Source organism: Rhamphochromis longiceps, linkage group LG3 (genome assembly GCF_057381845.1).
Source record: "Rhamphochromis longiceps isolate RC_006_pf linkage group LG3, R_longiceps_female_GT1.1, whole genome shotgun sequence".
Classification (NCBI taxonomy): Eukaryota; Metazoa; Chordata; class Actinopteri; order Cichliformes; family Cichlidae; genus Rhamphochromis; species Rhamphochromis longiceps.
Window position 1 is genome coordinate 61272572 of NC_140559.1, and position 24260 is coordinate 61296831.

Below are 24260 nucleotides of genomic sequence, written 5' to 3' on the forward strand. Positions count from 1 at the left end.
TCAGAGGCCAGCCTTTTCTACCAAGAACCTGAGGGTGGCAACATCCCACCGGTCAGGTTTTTGCTAAATGTAAGACTGTAAGTTCTATAACAGTTCCAGCCATTGTCCCGTGAAGTCTTAATTACTATGAAGGCTGTATGAGAAAATGCCAGAGGGGATTTTTGGTAGCAACTAAGAACTGGCCAGTACCTGAGAGCCTTTGGTCGTAGCTCAACCAGAAAACATAAATTAGAAGAAGAGAGGATGAAGAGAGGATGACCTCCACCATAATGAGCTTGTCACAGAAGAAGCCCTCAGATATGTGAGAGCAGGACAGGGTAAATTTATTTCTGGAATAGCTTAAAGTACCAATTTCACCAGCCACACCCACCTTGGCAGCTTCTCTCTATATCAATGCACTTGCTAACTACGTGGAAAACGAAGCCCCAAAGATCTGTTACTGTTAAAGGCTGGACTAACCTGTAAGAGCTATTTATAAGATGTAAACTAATGCTCAGGTTTTTACGTGTTTCACAAAGAGTTAGTCTTTTTGACTGCAGGATAATTTAATTTATTAAGCCAAATGATAATCACAGACTCAAATCACTTGAATTATACTCATCTAAGGAGTTAGAATCCACAAGAAAACAGCTGAACTGCTTGGAAGTTGTAATTGGAGCGTTGAAATTTAAGTCCACAGTCTGGGCAGCAGTTGATCCCTGTGGTTCATCCAATCATCTGCACTGCAGGAGACAAAGAGGCTGATATCTTCTGCACTATTTTTTTTACCCAATCCACCAATAAAAAAAATTAGCCAATCAGAATGCTCTATCATTCACATACATTTAAATTCACCAACTGGAAATCCCTGTCAAATGTGTCTAAATTTGCTGTTCCTCCTATCAAAATACGTTTTGAACGCGAGGGTGTCGAGGACTTGTTCTACACAACAGTGTGTTATTTTATGTTCCTGCTGTCAATAATGTGGTGCCAGGAGGGTTTAAAAGTGGGGTTGAGACAATCTCCTGACTGAAAACTCTGTGGGTCAGTTAGCAGGTAAACACTTGGATCTGCACAGGTCACAAAGTTTCCTTCTCTTATCTTTGACAACGATGGCTACGTTCTTAACATAAAATGATGACCTTAGAGCAAAAAATGTGGACTTCTTATTGATTCTCTTTATATTTATTAATGATTCATAATTCATTTTAAAATATTAACACATAATTAGTCCTTTTATTTTAAAGTAAATTATCAAACAATACATTACTAGCATGATATCTAAATAAATAAAAGAATCGCAAAATGAAATTGTAAATGAATTTAATAATGGATTATTATTGTTATTATTATTATTTTTGCACAATTCATTACTGAAGCACAAAATGCTTTAATTTGATGCATGTGACTCTTCTGGTCCTCCATACAAATCCATGGAAAATGAAAAATAATGTAGGAAATGAATGAAAGCTACTATGAGAAGAAGGTGATCAGAAAGAGAGAAACAATGTAGAAAATAGAAGAAGCTGGGGTTTAAATGACAGGGACAGGTGGAGCACGGAGAAAGAAAAGACACAAGAAACCTTAAATTACTTTCTGTGGATGGAGAAGAGAGGAGGGTGCTTTTGTGTGTTTGATTATATGTGTCAGCAAGTGCATGCGCACAAGTGTCAGGGTGATGAATTGCCTGTTCTAAGCCACACATTTTCTAATAAACCCACAGTCACATCCTGTGTGTGCAGACACAGGGATGCAGCTCTGAGCAGAGTGGATACACTTGCTAAGCTACTGTAGCCAGAAGTACTTAGTTACAATAGTTTGACTGTAAAGCAGCAGAAGGCTTATTGACATAGTTATGAAGGTATGTAAGTAAATACTGATTTTTATAATATATAATTTGTCTCATTGTTGAAAAATATTCAAAAATTGTGAATAATTAACAGATTATGAATTCCTCCTTCTTCCATGGGAGACGGGGGGGGGGGGGGGGGGGGGGGGGGGGAGAGTAACTATTAAAGGGAATAACTAATAGGACCTAAAATGTTTTGTTTTTTATTTGTAGCATTTCCAGATTTAGTTTTAGTGCTTATACTATGACATGTGATTTGTCCTTAAGGGCCACACTACAGTTTTCAGGAGTAGAGAACGACATTATGAAATATGGAAAAGCATATTTTGTAAGACATTACTTCTAAAAACCTTTTCGCTTATTAGGCAAGTATTCAATTAATTCAACTGTGAAGACCTGACCCAATATTTACTTTTGTTTTTTTCTTCTTGATTATCACTTAATACAGATCAGGTTGCTTCTACAAACATCGAGATGACAATTTTGGCTTTAGGTAAATTTAGAGGTCATTTTTTACTTCAATTAAATGTCATAAATGGTTAAGAAAAAGAGGCAGGGCAAGTTTGTCTGTGGAAGAAAGGGAAGAAGGCCCAAGAGACAGAAAAGCCAAATTTGTCTCTTCTATAAACAAATGAACAGAGAGCTAAATATATTCCCCTGACAAATGAACTCTGCATTGAAATATGGCTTCAGGACAAAACTGCCTCACTAGTTGTGTTCTTCAATCTATTTAAATAAAGATGTTCTACTTCTGTCCTTGGACGAATTCTTAGTCACTCTGGTTGAGATTAATAAACGTATTATTTTCCCCATAAATCCAGTTTAGTTGTCAAAATAAGGGCAGATATATTTGTAAACATGTAACTTTATTAAACATCAGTTCCGATGTGGACATTTTTGTTTTTTGAAAGCAGGGCAGAGAGCCACAGAGCATGTGTACTGTGCATCATGTAACACTTTATTATGTACAAATCCTACAAGCCAGTGTTATGAACGATTACCCTCCCCCGGTAACAAAGTCAGCCTCTGATCTCTGCACGTGTCTTTCTGCCCGCACTGGGTATCTTTAAGTTGTTAAACTATTATAAAATGTACTTGTCAAGGTCAGGATGTTATGCTATTACAGGTTTGTCCAAATTCTCCACATCAGACGTGAGTGCTGCTATTATGGGATGATCTCATCTCAGTTTTTTCATTGTAGTCGCTTTAATATTTACATTTTCTAAAAGCCAGAGTATTCTAAGAGGGTGTTAATATGCAAGTATTACCAAAGAAAAGACATGATCTATCTATATCTCTTAAAAGAATCTTTACCTTTGAAGATGTGTTCTTCAAAGGTAAAGATTGCTCTGTAATGTAATATTCTACGGTCCTTAGTGGACTGGGAGGCAGTCAGAGGTGGAGGATCTGGTGCTCTGATCCCTGGAATGCCGCCTCACTGGTGAGGAAGGAACCTGACCTGGTGCTGGAGGTTGGCAGATACCAACCAGATATAATTGGGCTCATGCCAAGAGGCTCTGGAACCAGTTTCTGGAGAGTGGACTCCACCCTGGAGTTTCCCAATGGGAGGCAGTGGTGCAAATGTATCTCCCTGGCTCGCTGCCTGTGCGTTGGAGTTTTCCTCAGGCCCCAGGTCCTGACTATCGTTTGTACCTAAGTGCCAGAATCCCTGGATGAGGTGCTGGAGAGTGCTCCACACAGAGACTCTATTGGGGACTTCAATGCTCTCACACTGATGTTGTTAAACAACCGCACGCTGGCATGACCCCTGGGGTGGGTGAGATTCCCCCTCAGTTCCTGAAGATTCTGGATGATGTAGGGCTGTCAGGACTGACATGTCTTTGGGTGGGTTTGGGGGTTTGGGTGCCTCTGGATTTGAAAACTAGGTTGTTGACTCCCCTGTTTAAGTAGGTAAATGGTAAATGGCCTGTATTTATATAGCGCTTTACTAGTCCCTAAGGACCCCACAGCGCTTTACACATCCAGTCATCCACCCATTCACACACATTCACACACTGGTGATGGCAGCTACATTGTAGCCACAGCCACCCTGGGGCGCCTGGCGAGGCTGCCAGACACTGGCGCCACCGGGCCCTCTGACCACCACCAGTAGGCAACGGGTGAAGTGTCTTGCCCAAGGACAAGGACACAACGACTGAGACTGTCCAAGCCAGGACTCGAACCGGCAACCTTCCTATTACAAGGCGAACTCCCCCATAAGTAAGGGGACCATAGGGGGTGCTCCAACTACCGGAGGATCATACTCCTCAGCCTCCCAGGGAAAGTCTATCACAGGGTACTCGAGAGAAGAGTCCATCCGTTAGTCAGCCCTTGGATTCAGGAGAAATAAAGCCACTTTTGCCCTGGTCGTGGAACACTAAACCAGCTCTTTATGTTCTTGAAGATATTTAAGGGGTTGTGAGCATTTGGCCAACCAATGTACTAATGTAATTTCGGGACTTGGAGACAACATTCAACCAAGTCCCTCGGGGTATCCTGTGGAGGGAGTTTCAGGAGTTGGGGCTGTTTGGCCAGTTGTTATGGGCCATTCAAGCTCTACAACTGTAGCAAGTAAGTCAAACACCTTTCTGGTGGCTGGCCTTTGCCACAGATTCTCTTCATGGATCGGATATCTAGGGGTAGCCAAGTCGGGGAGGGTCTCCTCTTTGGTGAGGATGTGGTTCTGTTGGCTGTGAAACGTGAGAATGAAAATTAGCACTTTGACCACGGGTGTTGAACTCCAGTCCTTGAGGACTCCTGAAACTTTTAAATGTGTCCCTGCTGCAACACACCTGAATAAAATTAGTAGGTCATTAGTAAGAACTGACTGCATGCTGATGTGTCAACCCCTAACCTCAAGTAAATGTAAATAAATCTAAGTTTGTGAAAAAATCTAATTCTAAAAGTACTTTTATTGTTGTTCATTCAGTCATGAGCTGCTGTAACATGAATCAAATGGCTGAATTGCCACCTCAGCATGGAGTCAAGTTCTATAGAGTCTTGCTAATGACCTACTAATACAGGTGTGTTACAGCAGGGACACATGGAAAAGTTTAAAGACACCGGCCCTCGAGGACTGGAGTTCGACACCTATGTCCTAGACTGTGGTTCTCAGCTGGAAAAGGGTCGAGTGACGGATACAACCAGCATATGTGAATTTTCTTCAAAGAGTGGCTGGCCTCGCCCGGGTGAGGAGCTCAGTCATTAAAGAGGGAGTCAGAGTAGAGGTACTGCTCCTACTCATCAAAAGGAGCCAGCTGAGGTGGTTCGGGAATCTGACTAAGATGCCTGCTGAAGTATTCCGGGGATCTCGTACTGGTGAGGAGGTTCTAGGACAGGACTTGCTAGAGAGATTACATTTCTTGGTTGGCTTAGGTACATCTCTGTGTCCCCAACAGGTGGCTGGGGTGAGGGAAGCCTGGGCTTCTCTGCTCTGACTGCTGTCCTAACTACCTGAACCTGGATAAGCAGCACAAAATGGATGGCTGACTGGATGGACGGAAATATTCATCCATCCATTCAGTTCTGATTGACTGATTGATTGTTTGTTTTGGGTTTTTTTTTTCAAGTCAGGTATTGGATCAATGCATGTATTGCTATTTTGTAAAGCATCTTGCAAAGCAAACTAAAGTATAAAATTTTGGGTAATTTAAAAGTTACATAAAAATACCAAGCAGTTAAATAGAGCTTAATGCAGGCTCAACTGGTTAGTCTGGTGCAGAGCAGACTGATGCTTGTGTCACTGTAAGGTTACATCAAGGATGGCAGACATCAATAAGTTTAAGATGATTAGATTTACTCACTTAATTGCCAGCTCTGTTCTAGGATGCCCTCTGGACCCAGTGGAGGTGGTGAGTGACAGGAGAATGGCGGCTAAGCTGTCATCCCTGTTGGACAACGTCTCCCACCCCATGCAGCAGACTGTGACAGCACTGAGCAGCTCCTTCAGTGGGAGACTGCGGCACCCACGGTGTGGGACGGAGAGATTTCGCAGGTCTTTCCTCCCCACTGCTGTCAGACTCCACAACAAAGACTTTAACTGAACAAACACACACATCCACACATGTGCAATAACACTAAGTGCAATAATCTTTTCTGGCATCGTTGTATTTTTGCTCAGTTGTATATAGCATTCGTATTCTATTTTTATCTTATTGTATATTTTTATTCTATTTTATTCTACTGTATATAGTATATTATTTTATTCTATTCTGTACAGTTGTGTACTGTATTTATTCTTATTGTATTCTAATTTTTGCGTCATAACTTTTGCACTGTCCACTTCCTGCTGTGACAAAACAAATTTCCCACGTGTGGGACTAATAAAGGTTATCTTATCTTATCTTATCTTATCTTATCTTTCATGCTGCTTTTATATGACAGCTCATTTTGCATTTACTTATATCTGGTGGAATCAATTTAGATACAAAAATACACAAAGAGCAAAAAATCCCAGAGCAGCAGCAGAAACAAATCAGCTGATCACAGCCTAAACACAAAGAAGACTCAACGGGAACGCACAATACAAATTATTGTGTGACTTATGGAAAGTGACAAAATCCCTTCATACCACTGTATCCATTGCACCGCTTACACATGACCTTAAAGGTCCTCCACATTCCATATCTGTAACCCCTGCCTGTTACCCAGGTAGTAAAGGTAGTAGTTAAAAAAAGCATACTCAGATAATAATCAATGCTAAAGCGAATATTAAATCACACTTTCAAATATCAGCAGTCTCATAAATGCCTCCTCAAGCCGACACAACTTTAGACACCTCTGCTGCAGGCAGGCAAGCACACAGGTCCTGTCCTCTCACTAACAGCTGAAGTAGTCAACGTAGGTAATACTGAACAACACTTTAGGAGGAATTTTTGAGAGGTCAAGCTCCTGTTTCAACAGTTATAATTTAATCTTGCTGGGACACACAGTAGTGTTTGCCGTTGTGGTTGGGTATGGTTTGTGGCTCACCTGCAGAGGAGGGGTGGAGCAGTGGGATTAGGATTTCGTGTCAGGGAAGGCTGGTGGTCACAGCCGGCAAGCACAACCTAACCATGCCTTCTCTACTCGAGTACTGGGACCTGAAGCAGCTGAAAAGCTGTGCAAGTAGTGGAAAACCTCATGAAGAAACACACTTTTCTTGCAACGACGTGTGCGACTGGTCCTTTATGATTATAGCAGATTAACTATTAGTAATTTTCAACAGTCACGTTAGCTGTTTTTAATCATTAACATAGAAACTAGCAGGCAGTCGTTAGATTAAAAACCCCGAAAAGCAATAATTGCTGTTGGGCTGAATGGGTCACCGATGGGATATGGAGCTGTGGCTGACTGGATTACAGACGCCTGGAGAACCAGGTGGGTTGCTGGCTGTGCAGAGCAGCAGGAAAACTGTAGCTGAACTGAGATTATTTTTTGTAGCACGCTGTGAGGTCAGTTTTAAAATGCAGGCCGTCGCTGGATCAAAGAAAGCTCTGTTTTTGATGCCTTCATTTTAGCATAGCTGAAATCACACTGATCCAAAGTTAATTTTTAACATTTCCATATTTCTCTTCCTATACAATAATTTAATTATTTAAATGTGTTAGGTAGTGTACTGTTGTACCCTTCATTAGTTGGTTCTGAAATATATTGTCTTCAGCATACGAAAAGAGCTAAATCATCTGCAAAGCGAATACAACCTCTAAACTTAAATACTTTGTTAAATCTACCTTATGGTTAACAAAACTGGTTGATAATTATCGTTTACATTTTCATAGAATTGCTTCTTCTCATTCAGAGTTGTTGCAGAATGGGGTCCAAAATTTCATGTGATATTGAAAAATGGTTTTGAGTATTTTATCCTAGGACAACTGTAAAGGTGAGACTATTGTTTTGTGTTATTTTTAGCACTACAGCACAGAACTGCATATGTTCATTAGTGATGTTGGCGACAGTAATATGCTTTGGAATAGTTTGGCTTCGCGTCTGTAGCCACTAGCAGCCGAATCACAGCACAAAGCCTCAGCAGCACTGAGAATACACAGACGTGTGTTTTGTGTACGGTCACATCCCATCAAGTTACAAATGACTAATTATTGTTGCATCGTGAATATCGTCGAAGGACTGTTACTTTTAACGCTCTGAGCCTTTTTGAAGGACCATCCCACCAAATCCTCCTCCGCCTCATTCACTCTGGAAACGTCTAGAAGCTGGAAGTGTCACATGGAACTGTTAATGCACCACAAAGGCTTGATTTGTGATACAAGATGATTCAAATATGGCTTCTTTCTCCTCTTCTTATTCCTTATGTGTGCGCGGATTGCAGCCAATTGCGTTTTTTCCGGGCCATGTTTGTGTGTGCACGGAGGACGTGTAGTAATCTGAGCAGATGTGATCACACAAACAGGCTACACAGAGAAAAATAAGACATTTACGTAGGTGACTCCCCCGCACGAACAACATAAGCTACATACTGCGAGCACACACCCTCCATGCAGAAGCACGTATATCTGTGTACGACATGTACACAGTAGCCGATATAACAACCAAACGAAACCCGTTCTTCATCACTCACATTAGTCTGACATCACATAAATCTCTTTACCTCATAAAGACTCACGTCAGCCTTGAATAGGCGATAAAGTCAACAATCCACGAATTAAAAGGCGACTTGGATTCCCATCACCTCTCCAGAGGAGGAATAAAGCACAAGACAGGCCGGCTGGCGTCTCCTGACATTTGATGTTTTGTAGAGGAAGCTGCTGTAAGAGGAAAGCTGTAAGAAAGACAGGTGATGGAAAATGGGGATAAACAGGCCCGTACCCGCGGATGTTTGCCAGCAGAGGTCCAGGACGGCTCGGATCTGTGTGGAATTCCTCCTGTTGAAGGGAATATTTGCGGGGGCTTCAGTCGCCGCACGGCCTGGGAAGCGTAAAGAGGAGTGATGGAGAAGAACAGGAAGCGCAGAGCATCACAAGCAATATCATCTCTCTTCCGTTCATCTTACGCCAGAATCGATTCTCCCACAAATAACAGCAGACAGTGCGATGTCACCTCTGTCTCCCCCTCTCTCTCCTCAGCTCAGTTCAAAAGTGCCATACGGCCAGTTTCTTAAAACAACAACACATACATCATAATAGAATAAAATAATAAAAGACAAGTAATTTAAAAAATACAATAAAATAACACAAAGATTAATACACAGTTCAATTTATTATATGCTTCAATAGTCATTTCAGATCATTCACTGTGTCTCCTGGGAGTATTTTCCGTTTTGCAATGTCACTGAAATGTAGATTTACAGGACAAAAATGGTAACAGCAGGTGTTCTTTACTGAATGATTTCCATTTTAGGAGGCCAATAAAGTATGAAATGTATTTAGATGTTCACTGGTGATTGTTTGTCAAGGAAATCTAGTATTGTTTTGCTTTATTTGCATGATTTATTCAATAAAAAAACCTTTCAAGCCAATTTGAAACAAAAGGTTGTGTTACAGAATTCTACAATAAGGTATGTGTGGCAAAATATGTGTTAAATAAATGTATCAGGAAAACCATGAGCTGTTAAAAATTGAGACAAAGCGATGCAACCATTTATGACCATGCAACCATGTAAAACAACAGAAAAGCAAAGAGGCTTTGCAATGTTATACTTTATTCATCTGCATATAGTAAAGTTGTGGGGGAAAAAAAAAGGTTTCATATTCAAAAATGAATGAATTATTTATATTGTGTCTCTGACCTAAAGTCAGAGAAATTGGACTAAAACCTGCACTGAAAGGTTGGATGGACTTAAACCAAGTTCTGAAACATAGAAAACAAAGAACAGGCACAATAATCCTCGTCCCAAACAGGGTAAAGACACAAGGGTACTGGGGAAACTAAGATCAATTACATTACTAAAGATTATAGACCGATTACAAACTCAGGCTGTATCACAACAAGACAAAAAAAGAAGCTTGTGTTAAATGCTGGGTGCAAAAAAATCCATGGTTTTAAGAAGAAGAGTGCCCTTTATTTGCCATGAGGGGATGATGCTGGTCTGTGCACTGGTATCCAGCTTGAATATTGTCTTTACATTTTCGCATCCAAGTTCTCTGTCTGCATGTGCGCCAGCCTCATCTTCAGTTACAGTAACAGTAACCACAAACAGTTTGATGGAGCGCACTTCTCTACGACCTGATTCATGTGAAACTTCGTTCTATAGGCTTTTGCAAACTAATATTTTTTGTATTTCAGACACTGTCAAGCATTCTGCTTGTGTACTGTGGTGTCTCACGTGCCTTAACTGGTGCTTCTAACCTTTCTCGTAACCCATCAGCGTGCCCTACTGTGCCCTTTCTTCCATGTTTATGTTGTATTGAGTGGACCTCGTGGCTGTTGCTAGCCATAGCCTTTAGCTGCATCTGAGCTCATTCATGGGAGGGGCCTATGTCTGTTTAGGTCTGCTCCTTAGCTGGGCAGCTTTTCCCTTACTATTGATGAGCAAGTTCCAAATACAATACAGTCCCTGACCATTTGGTCATTATTTCTATAGTTACAGTCTTTCACCTGTAGCTTCAGCGCTGTAACAAAGTGCTGAATTGACTCATTGGGGAATTACAAAGTTACCAGTTACCAGTTTTCAGTACCACTGAAAAGAAGAGTTCCTTTATTTTATTCCAATATTCTAAATGGCACCATATTGTATAAGTTGCTGCTGCAGTGACACTTGAATTCATCACTTTTTGTTGGCTAATTTTGTAATAGAGGCTGACAGAGGTGCAGGAGCAAATCAGCCTGGCCTGCACTGAACACCCGCCTTGGACGGGTGCAGAAGCTAATTCAAGAGGTGGATACACATTGAAACATTGCACATACCAAATGCTCCAATGTGTTTATGACCTCGGATAACCTGTAGGAGCACCTTTGGCAGGCCTACACACTGACATTAGCCCACTCTCATCAGAACAGTGTGAAATTATTGCACATGTCTAAAAGCGCTGCCCATCTAATGATGCTGGAGGATGAAGAAAAGGGAATTATCCTAATTCCAGAGACCACAGCAATGGCTGAAAGTCTGAAGAGATGTCCTGCAGGGAGGACGTGAAATGTCACTGTGGATAGTGGAGGTCCAAATGTACCCGAGTGAACCAAACACTGGAAAACTGGAGAATCCCCAAGAGTGTTGGGGTGATTGTGAAGACTAGCCTATCCATTCACTTAAACACTGGAACCCAAAGCAAAATCAAATATACATTATATAGATATAAAAACAACTGGGCTGTAAAATCCTTAAAATATCTTAATAAAAACCACGTCTGCTTTCAAGGAGAAAATAAAACAGGCAGGTCAGCTCTGACTCCGTCTGTGCTCTCAATTTTTCCTGCTTTCAACAGAAGATGTTATTTGTAGCATTGAGTGACATCATCCTCACTATGATCTGTTACTCACACACTGCACCGCCATAAAAAGTATATTTATATTATAGAAAAAAAAAGCTAGAAAAACTATTTCCTGACAGATGTGTTTTTTCCTATCCCCCCTTTTCTTCCCAGCTATGCAGGTACACTATGACCAAAAGTCCAGACTCCCAGTGATAAAGTTCAGGAACGTTTCTGTGTATTACAGCAAACACAGCAGTCTTTTCTCTGTATGTTTGACTTTATAAATTGATTTATTATGAGCAACGCAAATGTTAACAAATGGAGACACTAATTGTTACAGTCACAGCCTGCTGTCTTTAACAGGCTCAATATGTTTCTTGCCTTGATTGTGTGAGGATTTCTCCAAAATCCTCAGTGTTGATCACCGTTATTGACAGTCTGGTGTAATAAGTAGCTTTGTTTGGAATTGCTTCACAGGAAAGCATTATGAAGATGTAGTCATAGCCAAATTGGGCCAGCAGATGTCACTGTGGAGGAACTAAGAGGAGAACAGTGTGGCACATGCTCAAATGATCCAAAGTATTTATTAATCAAATCCCCCCCCCCCCCCCAAAAAAAAATAGGCCCGATATCACAGAACTGTTACATGATATTAAACCGAAACTGTCAATTCACCTCTGTAGAGTGGGCAGTCAGAATGAAGCTCATATGAAGCTCAATGAAGTTAATATCAAGTTGTAGATTGAAGCTGCTCTTCATATTTCTGGCCAGCAGATGTCACCACAGAGAGCAGTGTTGAAAAGCTTCGAGTAACCTGTTTCGATACAAGCTTCAGAAAGCTTCATTTGGTCATCGCGAACTTTTGGAACTCACCTGCATCGTAGATTAATCGCATCGTAGATCCCACACGGCCACGACCCAGAAGAAGACGAAGAGGACGCTAACGGTAGCACCAGCAAATATCGGAAAGGAGATACGATGACGTAATCAGAAAGCGCCGTAGACGTTAGCAAACCAGTTAGCTCCGTTAGCCCGCAATTTGAAAGGAGCTTACTGACAGCTTCGTAGGTCGTGTGGGCCAATGTTTTATCTTGGTAAATGACCCAGCAGCACCTCTGGTTCCTAGCAGCTGTTTGGTTTAGTCCTGGCTCGCCTTCATTATGACAGAGGAAGATGATTTACCAGCCAACTTTTTGACAGAGAAGATGCAGCACAGCAGTGGAGAGCTGGTCCCTCCCGACGGCCTGTGTTGGTTGTCAGTGCTGTTCTGTCTGATGCTGGCTTGTTTTTATGTTGGCAGCTTATATGTGTGGAGGAGTCACCTGCCGAGGTGAGCTACATACGCTTTATAGTGGGGCTTATTTGAAAGGAGAGTCAGTGAACTGCTTTCATTCCTGTATTATTTACCCATACTCAAGTTTGCATCAAGTTTGAATTAATATTTAATTAGAAATAACTGATCAGTCTGCATGTTTGTGGAGCATGTTAAAGAGTCACTGAAGAAAGGCTGGTGGCATCTGCAAGTGAGCTTTTTCACGCGGTTCCGTTCGTTTTATTGAGGAAATGTATCTTCTATGATAATCTTCAGTACTCATGTCACAGTGTGGCTACCAGTGCAGTAATGAAGCAATGACAGCTTCCTTGTTTCTGACTGGATTAACCTGTAAGGAGCTTCCAGGGCTGTTGCTACTTTACCTCCACCTGGGCACACTGCAGACCAGGTTTTACATGTGTCCTTGAACACAGCTGATTTAAGTGGCTAAACGACTCTTCAACCTCTCTTGAAGTTCTCCAGGCCTGGTAATGAATGAATCATTTGATTCAGGTGTGTTGACCCAGGGTGAGACCTAAAACCTGCAGGAGATGGGCCCTAGAGGCCTGGAGTTCTCCACCCCCGCTGTAGACTAGGACAGCTTCTTTTCTCAGGGTGTTTTTTAAACTTGAAGTAAAACTTGGTTCAGTTTTTCACTCACAGACGCACAAAGAATTTCCTGTCATCTGACAAGGGCATATATGGATGCAACAGTTGTCAGATTCTGGGCCAGAGCAAGTATTTAATAACAAAGTGGCCAATTGCAAAAGCAATATTTTCTTTGTTTTGCTTGACTCTGATTGTTTTTCTTTCGTTCCTGTGCTTGTATCAGGGGATCTTGAAATTTGAATGGCTACAAAATAGGGCTGCTAAATTTATGGAATCCTGTTTGGCAACGACTTGATGGCAGTCGAGGCAAAAATCTAACAATGCAGAAGTTTGCACAAAAAATAATGGATTCCTTTCTGTGAGGAAAAATGAGTCCTTGGTTCATTCTGCAGCTAAGTGATACTTGTACTACAAAATGTTCATGCTCCACTATATCACAAGCACCTGGCTCAGGCTTTACTTTGAAGTTGTGTTGATTATGTTGCCACTCAAAATGGACCAGGGCAGAGACTAGATGGTCTCTTAAGTGTCACTGTGTGTAAAGATGCATGTATCCTGTCACCTATCATTGTGAATAGCAAACGCCACAGGACTATACTGCGATGTTCATATTAGCTGGCCCCAGTCATATAGGGAAAGAAAATGCAGATTCTCTAACCACTTGTGAGTGGTTTCTGGTAGTAGTTGTGAAGCTGATTACTAAAGCGCCAGTCAAATGGGCCTAAGACCCGTCAGTGACTCTCTGCTTGTTCCTAGGGAAAAGTGTTTATTCCAGGACTGAATGGTGAGTGGTTCATAGCAGTCGTGAGAATGTACAAAGATAGATGAGCTGTATAGTGCTACGCCATAAGTCTCCTTGCTACTAGAGCAGGGCGACATGGCCAAAAATATATATCACAATATATATTTGAAAATTTGTGATAACCTTATAACTGACGATATAATTTCTGCGAGACAAAGTAAAACTCCACAACTTTACTCGCGCAAAAACCCCACCATCCATTTATTTTCACTTAAACAAGCAGCTGTTTTTTATGTGCATTAAAGCTGTATAAACATGTAACAGTGCAAATGCAAATTCCTTGCTGACAGTTTAACCAAAAGGCATTTCCAGTAGAAATGTGCTGACATATCCTGAGCATAACCATGTATAATATCCACTGAAGTTAAAAAGAGGTGCTCTGCAACATTAAACTGCAGTGTGCCAAATAAAAAAATCAAATATGTATTTTTCGGACCATAAGATGCACGGGATTAAAGAAGTCCAGACGCCTTTGTTTCCCAGCTCCTTAGACAATAGAAACTCTCCTGTTTCTTCCCTCTTATCTACTGTGTTTGCACAGGTGTAGAGAGCAGCTGCTTACACCTGCCCACAGAGTCATAACAAGTGGATGGCACAAAGCTAATGCACCAAAACGCTGGCCTCCACCCTCCTGTTTGGTTTAACAACTGTTCTGGGAGGAAAATGTTGCACTGACAGTAACGTCAGACATTTAGCACTGCTGTCTTTGATGGTACTAATGTAGCAGAGACTGTGGCAGCTCATCGTCATCACCACTCCATTCATAGTGATGGGAACTGATAAGTGTTTAGTGATTCACAGATATCACTTATTGATTGTGTTAATGATTCTCACTGGTTCCCTCGAGACATTTACAGGCGTTAGTCTGCACGCTGTGGTCAGAGGTTTGTGCATGCTGGAGGTATTTCCCCTCTTTGTTGTGTTTGGGTCATTACTCAAAATAGCGATCTATCACACAGAACACTGCTCTTAGAGATAATGCAGTACATTACTTAAGTACTCCAGGTAATAGTAACTTTTACACTCTTTGCTGTGTTACTTTCTCTGTAAAATGATCTGAAATGAATTGTCTGATAATTACCACTTAACTGTAAACTGACCCAGGCACCACCACAAATCTCTATTAGAGAAAGATCATGTGTGTGTCCTCCTTTAGAATGCAAGTATGACCAGAAAGCAAAGATGAAAACCATCAACCAAAAAAGGAGACTTTAAAGCACGAGTGGGGAACTCCAGGCCTCGAGGGCCGGTGTCCTGCAGGTTTTAGACGTGTCCTTGATCCTTGAAGTTCTGCAGAGGCCTGGTAATGAACAAATCCTCTGATTCAGGTGTGTTGACCCAGGGTGAGACCTAAAACCTGCAGGACAGCGGCCCTCGAGGCCTGGAGTTCCCCACTGCTGCTTTAAAACGATCACCACAGTGATTTACAAACATGAGCCCGACTGCTCATCACTGCTTTTGCTACCAGTTGAAGGTCAACGTCTGGCTGCTGGGCTCGGATCAGCATTCACTCAGCTTTTTAACTCCTCTGTCTTCTTGGATAGCTTAGGCGCAGCGAGCCGTCTGTGAAGATGCCAACGCTGTGTTAGCAGCATAACGAGGTGCTTCTGTCCCACACATCGTGCTCTTGTCTTTTTGTGCCATAAAAATATGTAGACTGTACCACTAATCAACTGAAATCAGCTGATTGTAGTGTAAGTGCCAGTGGAACCGATGAGCTGAACTGACAAGAAGACTAACAAAGACTTGAACTACTAGGGACCGCTTCTCAATTTCCATCCCTGCTCAGACTAGAACAGCACACCTGCCCCCACAGACTGAAGGAACATCTGTACTGCAGATGTTAAGAGATCTTAGTTTCCTTAGCAACAAGCGACAACTCTGCCCTTTTTTGTATATTTTTTCTGTATTTAGGGAGTAGTGTGGTTTGTTACCTATGTGTAACCCTAGATATTTCTATGTCCAGCCCAAAGACTTTCACAGGCTGGAGAGGAGGCCTGAATCTTTGAAATTCTACTATCATTTCCTTCATCTTACAGGTGTTCAACAGGAGGTCGTTTTTGTGACTTTTACAGGATCCTTATATTCAGAATTCTGTCCATTGTTAAAACCACAATGGCAGTATCATCTGAGTGTTTCTGGATGTGGCAGGACTCCGAATGGTATTTGAAGTCTGCTGTACGCGATGTGAAAGGGGACAAAGCCAGGACAGTCCCCTGTGTTGCCCCCGTGCTGCTCATTAATGTTCCAGAAACACAGTTTTCCAACCTGACTGTGGTCTTTCTGTCAGGTAGTCTGTAATCTCTGTGAGCTTGTCAAAGATCACATGAGTGCCAGATTTCTCCAGATGAGCTCGGGCACGGTGAAGCATGTAGAGGACGGGGGTCTCGTATGTTGTTGACCTGAAGTCACAGTCGGTGTAGAATCAGCTGTTCCAAGGTTTTCATGATGTGCGATGTGCGGGCCACTGCTCTGTAGGCGTTCAGTTCAGCTGGACACTTCATTTTTGGTACAGGATGTTTTCCACAATGTCAACACCTGCTTCATTTGTACTCAGATTAATGACACAGGTGTGAGAGGGGAAGGAGAAGGAGGGAGGGGGGGCTGTGGTGGAGAAACCTGATTAGGACCAAATATTTAAAACATTCTTGCACCAACTGAATGGATGTAAATTGCAGTGACCGTGTGATGCATGCTTCCACAGCTCACATACCTCCCGGATCACAAACGACCACTAAATTAGACACTGAAAACTGTGGCGCTTGCAGACGGTCTTTTGAGTGCTCAGAGGAGAAAACGCTGTATAAGAACCAGCCCACTTACCACTTACCATTTAAATGGGCAACTTTAAAGCATGAAAAAACTGTTTCACAGCCCGCTGTTTAAATAGTTTTATTACAATATAAATCCTGCCAGGCAACTGCTGTTGTGAGTTATAGATGTATCAGTAAGACTGAATGGGGCTGAAATGAACCTGAAAACTTTTGGGTTGTTTCAGTCTTCAGTACGACTCCATGCAGCGCGGCTTTTATCATTCACATTGATACCAGAGTGTGTCTGCGACGCATCACTTTACATTTGCAGATTTGTTATTGGTTGGAGGATTTTAATGTGCTTCTCTATGTGTGCATTATTAAACCAAAGCTCCTCCATCTTATCAGCACACAGAAGCTGTTCGTATCTCCTGCTTGTGTGCTTGGGATAACGTTCTGTGCGTGTCCCCTGTCCTCAGGGACCATCCTGCTGTCATAAAGAGACGCTTCACCAGCGTCCTGATTGTGTCAGGGCTGTCGCCCCTGTTTGTGTGGGCATGGAGAGAATCTGCAGGCGTCGTGGTGAGTTGAGATCTTGGATAACTGTGCTGTGTTCCAGTACCTCAGGATGGACATTTTGTGCTGCGTTGTATCACAGTTTCTGTTTTCATTTGTGTGTCAGAATGGCCCGTCTTTGCTGGTTCTCATGGGAATCCGGTTTGAAGGCCTCATTCCTGCCATTATACTTCCTCTGCTCCTCACCATGGTAAGAAACAGCCAGTGTGCTTACCTAACATTACTACTGGGTTAGTACATGTTCATCGTTAAACTGCTTGATTGGAATAGTTTGGGAAAGAAAACATTTATTTTTCTTTAGTTTGAATGATGAAAACATCAGTTGTGGGAAACATGCACGCTTTTGTGTCCTTGTAATGTCACTCAGAATAAAATATGAGAATGTATAGAAACAATTTCAAATAATAATTTAAATTGTTACTTTATTAATGTTCACACACTAATTTTCAACCTAAAATATTCACAAATGTGATATTTATACAAATATACTGAGAACATTGAATCTGTAGTTAAATATTTTAGTGTTGCTTTCATTCGTACTTACATTCACCTACAACCACAACAGAAAAGTAGCCAGGGAGATGAAGAAAGGAGGCGGAAATACCCAGAGTCTATGAGTTCAACAAACAGGCTGGTGGCAAAAACAAAAAGGCTTATAGTGACTCACATGTGAGGCTTGACACTGAGGAAGGAGAAAAGGACTTCTACCATGTGGCTAGACAGAGTCATAGAGAGTCTTGAACGAATGTACTGAAGAGGTGGAACCTCTTGAGGAGCTGGAGGAAAGAAAAAGGAGAGTGAAGAGGATGGATGGAGGACAGCGAGGGCAACGCTGGCAGCTGGTCTAGATGACATGTCTGTGGAGGTGTGTGGATGTTTAGAAGAGATTTCAGTGAACTTTTTAACACAAGTATTTAGTCTTGGAAAGTGGGAGGATACCTAGAGATAGAGAAGTGGTGGTTTTCAAGAACAAGGGCGATGTGCAGAGCTGTTGTAACTATGGAGGGATAAAGTTGATGAACCATATCATGAAGCTATGGGAAAAAATATTGATGTTCGGTTATGAAGAGAGGTGATGATCAATGATCAGGGCGAGGGCTTCGTGTTGAGAGATAACACGACAGATGTTTGTTTTCAGAGTGTTGTTGAAGTATAAAGAAGGTCAGGAGTCGTACTGTCTTTGTGGATGTATAGAAAGCTTATGATGAGAAGGAACTGTGGCCCCACATGAGGAAATCACGAGTTCCAGTGAAGTATGAGGACAGCGAGACAGTGGTGACGTGTGCAGTAGGAATGCTAAAACAATGGTTTGAGTCAGGTGAGAAACTCGAGATGCAAGAAAGACACAGATGCTCGGATTTGTTTGACTTTCAGATTCAGCTTCCTTTACTGTCATTCAGTCAGTGCTCACAATTACACTGCTGAATGACATTATGTGGACAGAGGAGAAAACATACATTTTATATGCAGCTCTGGTAATGGCAGCAACATCTCAAATATTTGGAAGTACTTTTATTTGTCTGGCCATGTGCTGCAGGTCCTGTTTCTGGGCCCACTCATGCAGTTGGCCATGGATTGTCCGTGGAGCTTCACCGATGGGATCCGGGTGGCCTTTGGTGAGCCAACAAGCTGTGCTGTGTTTTATTCTTGATTCATGATTTTAGATCTGTTTCTAAATTTGGTTTACACCTGTTGCTCTCGCTTCTTCCTCTAGACCCGTGGTTCTGGATGTTGTGTGCCAACGATATGCGGTGGCTGAGGAATCAAGTGGTGGCGCCGCTAACTGAGGAGCTGGTGTTCAGAGCATGCATGTTGCCCATGTTGGTGCCCTGTGCTGGTCCTTCTACTGCTATCATAACCTGCCCCCTCTTTTTCGGAGTGGGTGAGTGCAAGTTTTTTCCAGCTTAGCCACAAGTTGTTTATTTATTTTTCTGTTTTTATTCAGCCGTTTTAAAAACTTCACAATGTGCTGAAATAAATACTCAAAAGTCCCATCGAGAGGGCCGATGTGCGTTTATCATCTTCCATATTGAGTTGACTGGTTCAGCTGCCCGTCACTACCAGATCAACTGCCGCCTGCTTGTTCGAAGGTAACTGCTTGGACAAACTGCCCGAAATGTGTTTACAGAAACATTTCAGGGATTTTGAGTCATTCTGCACTCCAGATGCGTTAATTGTGTTAAATTGTTTTTTTACTGGTTTTACTGTAATTATGAATTACAATAAAACCAGCTAAGAAGAAATAAATACACGAGCTTCTAATTTACAAAATATTGCACCAATGGAAGAAAGCAGTTCTGCATATTTGTTTAATATTGAAAGATGTGTCCTTCTCAAAAATGACTCCAGGATTCCTCGCTGTTACTGCAGGCCGAGTCAGTGCCACCCAGAGTGTTTAGCTCTTAGCTGGAGGAGCAGCAGCTCTGAATGGGCTCAAGAGACACTAACGAGGGAAGCGAAACAAAGTGTCCGTAAACTCGGCGTGGATGCACGCTTCGATTCACCTGGCAAATATACTGCCAACAACACGGATGAACTGCAGCTACTCAAAGGCTTAAAATCAACTTTTCCAGATTTGCAACTTTGTGCTTCTCTAAAAGCTAGATAGGTGACTACATCCCCGGCTGCTTGTGGATCGTTATACGGAGCTTTCTGAAAGAGGAGGCGAAATCTGTTTGTATATAAACAAAGGTTGGTGTTTAGATGGCGCAGTGTTGGGAAAGAAACATGCAGTCCCTCACCTAGAGACCATTATCACTGAGTTTAAATCATTTCATACTCCACAGGAGTTCACCTTGTTAGGCCTGTGTTAGCAAAGCATCATATACCGAACACTGAGGACAACACCTGGACTCCCTGCTCGTTGTTCTTCAGACATGAGAATTCAGCCAGCACATGAACTGTCCACCAGGGACAAAAGCACCTCTGTCCTCCATCTGCTGTAGTCTGATCACTGCCTGGTTCATCCTCTCCAGACTTACAGGCAAAATCTGAGCTCTGTCGCTACCCTGTTTACAGGACACTAGCCTTTATACCCACCATTACAGCGCAGGAAGCCCTGCAGTTTTCTTCTGAACGATGGTGTTGCCACTCAGACAATATCGCTGCAAAAGAGCACAAGTCAAACAAAGAAGCCACGACTTTGAGTGCTTTTTGGAAAGTTTTTTCCCCCTAACTTTTGTGTTGATTGGAAGTAGCAGTGTGTATAATAAGTAATACAGAGTGTGTTCCAATAATGTCTGTGTTGAAGTTGCAGCATGTCTGAGTGCCTGCTCTGTCCTCTCTTCCAGCTCACTTCCACCATGTGATTGAGTTGCTGAGGTTCAGACAGGGCACTCTGTTGGGTATTTTCGTCTCTGCAGGTGAGAACATCTTTTTCACTGCGTTTATTGTGACTTCATCACAGGATAGCAGGAAGATGCACTTTTGTTCTTCTGTTTTGCACCAGTGTTTCAGTTTTCCTACACGGCAGTGTTTGGAGCCTACACAGCCTTCATCTTCATCAGAACAGGTAAGAGGCTTTCCTTCACTATTCTTGTTCTTGGAGCGTCCCGTCGGCCCGGCGCTGGGTGGTATGATTAAGTTTGGGTTTTCTGAGCCGGGCAGTCCAAGCCTGGGCTTAAGAGCGTTTACAGAAATGTTGTCTGTCATCAGTCCTGAAGCAGCAATTAACCTGAGATAAACTAAATGAAAGAAACTTACCAGTACGTCATTTTAAAATAAAATGCACAGATCAGCCATCGTATGAGCCAACAGATGTGCATTACTGGGAAAAATATATCTGCTGTATGTGAAAGAGGATTTAAGATCATTTGTGCATAGCTTTCAACGTTGAAGTGCACTGAATGTTTTTTACAGTTACAAAATAATTGAAGGTTTACTGAATATGGACAAGTTTGATTTGCCATATATGGTGACATGCAAAAGTTTGGGCACCCTTTTCCTTCATAAATGATTGGTTGTTTGGATCAGCAGTTTCATTTAAATATATCATATAGCAGACGAACACAGTGATATTTGAGAAGTGAGACGAAGTTTCTAGGATTTACAGGAAGTGTGCAATAGTTACTTAAACTAAATCAGGCAGGTGCATAAATCTGGGCACCCCAACAGAAAAAATACATCAATATTTAGGAGATCCACCTTTGCAGAAATACCGCCTCCACTTCTTATAGCTTCCAATGAGAGCCTGGATTCTGGTTGAAGGTATTTTGGACCTTTCGTCTTTACAAAACGTCTCCAGCTCAGTCAGGTTTGATGGTTTCCGAGCACGGACAGCTCTCTTTAACTCACACCACAGATTTTCAATAACATTCAGGTCTGGGCTGAGATGGCCGTTCCAGAGCGTCGGACTTGTTCCTCTGCATGAACGCCTTAGTGGGTTCTGAGCAGTGTTTCGGGTCGTTGTCTTGTTGAAAGATCCAGCACCGGTGCAACTTCAACTTTGTCACTGATTCTTGAACATTGTTCTGAAGAATCTGCTGATACTGAGTGGAATCCATGCGACCCTCAACTTTAACAAGATTCCCAGTCCCTGCACTGGGCACAGCCCCACAGCATGATGGAAGCACCATCACAGTTTACTGTGGGCAGCAGGTGTTTCTCTTTAAATGCTGTGTACTGTTTCTGCCATGCTTTGTTATGCCCAGATAACTCAATTTTAGTCTCATCAGTCCACAGCACTTTATTCCAAAATGAAGCTGACTTGTCCAAATGTGCTTTAGCAAACCTCAAACCTCCGTTTGTGTCATGTGTGCAGAAAAGGCTTCTTCTGCTTTACTCTCCCATACAGCATCTCCTTGTGCAAAGTGCGCTGAATAGTTGAACGATGCACAGTGACTCCATTTGGTGTGTGGGTTGACTCTGACTGTTCTCACCATCCATCGCCTGCTTATCTAAGGTTTTCCTTGACCTGTCACTTCCGGCCTTAACTAGAACTGTGCCTGTGGTCTTCCATTTCCTCACTATGTTCCTCCCAGTGGAGGTGATAGCTTTTTGTATCCTTCCCCTAAACCATGATGTTGAACATGGTTTGTTTTCAGGTCATTTGAGAGCTGAGGCTCCCAGGTTGCTGCTCTCGAGAGAAGATGCAAAGAGGAGAAAAACTTGCAACTGGCCACCCTAAATACGCTTCCTCATGGCTGGATTCATCTGTGTATGTAGGTCAAGGGTCAATGAGCTTACCAAACAAATTTTATGTTTCAATAATTAGTGCTGAAGGCATTCAAATCAATAAAACAACAACGCGGGTGCCCACATTTATGCACGTGCCTAACTTAGTTGAAGTAACTATTGCAAACTTTCTGTAAATCCTGTAAACTTCATTTCACTTCTCAAATATTGTTTAAATGAAACTGCTGATCCAAACAACCAGCGATTTATGAAGGAGAAACATGAAAATTATTAACTTATTAACTTATAATTAACTTTTGCATACCACTGTAATTGAGTAAAACCTAAAAATAAAAATGTTTTCCATATTAAACAGTCGTATATAAAGGCCTATGGTATATGTAGTTAACTGTTCGGGACACTGCAGCCTGCAGCTTGTTCCACAAGCCTACGTCATAGTTTATCCTTGTCTCCAGCAATATTATATGTGTGGGATTTAGAGACATTAAGTTAATAAGTGTGATGAAGTAATTTAATTTGCTGTAGCAGTTATGCGCTGGACGTTGGTGTCATTGGCCTTGGATGAGTGTTTAAAGTGTCACACAGTGCACAGGGTGGCCAGTGTGGCCTTGCAGTGTGGAGCAACTGCTCCGTCTACCAGTAGCTCATGTATTGAGTGTGCCTGTTCATCGTACTGTGGTACTGAGGTAGGTTACAGGCCGGCAGTTGGATGAGAGCGCTCTCTTCTGTATATAAACTATACTCTTCATCACTCAGCAGTTTGGTGTCCAAGCTGCACGTTAGCTGATTATCTAAAATTCTTTCCTCTTGTCCAAATGTTCTCTTCTGTCTTTAAAACACAGTTTTAATATTTTCAGTTACAGGATTTAAAGGATTATTTTTAAATCAAAGCATTTGTTTTTCGCCTGTCACAGCTGAATGGGAAGCTGACGGAAGCTGTAACGCTGTCAACCAGTGGGAGTAAATGGCTGTTTTTTCTGTCTGTTACAGGCCACCTGATTGGTCCGGTACTTTGCCACTCCTTCTGTAACTACATGGGTTTCCCTGCCATCAGCACAGCTCTGGAGCACCCTTACCGACTCACTGTCCTCTCCTCCTATTTGCTGGGGGTCCTCCTCTTCTTTCTCCTTCTGTTCCCCTTCACCGACCCCTCCTATTACAGCCTCCCAGTCTGCACCCTCACCTCCTTTCCCAGTTCCTCCTGCCTCTCCTGATCCTTGTCCCACCCTCACATTTCTACTGTTGTCAAGAAGTAATGGAGGGTGTTTTTGCTTTTTTGACTTGTTTTTTTTTTCCTCATTAGCGTTAAGAGTTAAGGTCTGTTGGGCCAACAGTGACGACTCTGTTGCCACAGAGACGGGAGGAACTCTGTAGACCTGTTCCTCGGTCTGTAGACACTTTGTTTGTCTGTATTTATGTGGCACCAGTCCTGTAACTGGTTCTCATGGTGTGCAGAAGTTAGAGTCGCGTTGCTGAGACTAAGCTGAGAATAAACTGGGACAGTCGATTTCCAAAGACAGCTCATGTGTCCTACACTGCCACACAGATACAGGATAGTGCAGCAGAACTGACATAACACAGATGAGCAAGTTGTCCTTAGAATGCTGGTACATCTCTGTGATAAGGTACCACAGTATACTCTGTGATGGACTCCATTCGGTCTGACTCGTTTCCTGTGAGTCTGGTTTGCTGCACCTCATGTTTTCATTATTACGATGGCTGCAATCACCTCACTGACATCACAGGACAGGTTGGAAACAAACGTACTTCCTGCTCCTTTCACCTGGCTCGTTGTTTGTGAGAAACATGACTAATTTATATTTTCAACAAATAGTCCGTTGTATATTGTGTATGTGCAGAGCGATTGCTAAGTTGCTCACGTCAGTTGCTAATTATTTTC

General features: G+C 42.3%; 2 protein-coding genes across 11 annotated transcripts in view; one reads left to right on the forward strand and one right to left on the reverse strand.

The window, feature by feature from the left end:
• peli3 (pellino E3 ubiquitin protein ligase family member 3) overlaps positions 1-12150 on the reverse strand; it is a 48998-nt gene extending 36848 nt beyond the window's left edge. For 2 of the 10 annotated variants that reach the window (XM_085400582.1, XM_085400579.1), the window contains exons 1-2: positions 12049-12150; positions 8633-8731 (exon numbers count right to left, since the gene is read on the reverse strand). Coding sequence is in view for 3 of the 10 variants with exons in the window: in XM_085400574.1 (XP_085256700.1) it covers positions 5632-5930 (299 nt within the window). In the remaining 7 variants the exon portion in view is untranslated. The other 8 variants (XM_085400581.1, XM_085400578.1, XM_085400577.1 and 5 more) reach the window with 5 other exon arrangements.
• Positions 12151-12258: 108 nt separating this feature from the next.
• On the forward strand, positions 12259-23994 carry rce1a (Ras converting CAAX endopeptidase 1a). Its single transcript, XM_085400585.1, has 8 exons — positions 12259-12505; positions 17131-17233; positions 17334-17417; positions 18765-18843; positions 18942-19109; positions 20518-20589; positions 20676-20738; positions 23351-23994. Exons 1-8 carry the CDS (start codon positions 12336-12338, stop codon positions 23572-23574), a joined length of 963 nt encoding a protein of 320 aa, XP_085256711.1. The 5' UTR covers positions 12259-12335; the 3' UTR covers positions 23575-23994.
• The last annotated feature ends 266 nt before the right edge of the window (positions 23995-24260 follow it).

Excerpts from the sequence above, each read along its gene's own strand:
- rce1a (XM_085400585.1), top strand. The coding sequence starts at position 12,336 with ATGACAGAGGAAGATGATTTACCAGCCAACTTTTTGACAGAGAAGATG. Across the intron at positions 12,506-17,130 it reads TGGAGGAGTCACCTGCCGAG|GGACCATCCTGCTGTCATAA; the intron begins GTGAGCTACATA and ends CCCTGTCCTCAG. Across the intron at positions 18,844-18,941 it reads TGGGATCCGGGTGGCCTTTG|ACCCGTGGTTCTGGATGTTG; the intron begins GTGAGCCAACAA and ends TTCTTCCTCTAG.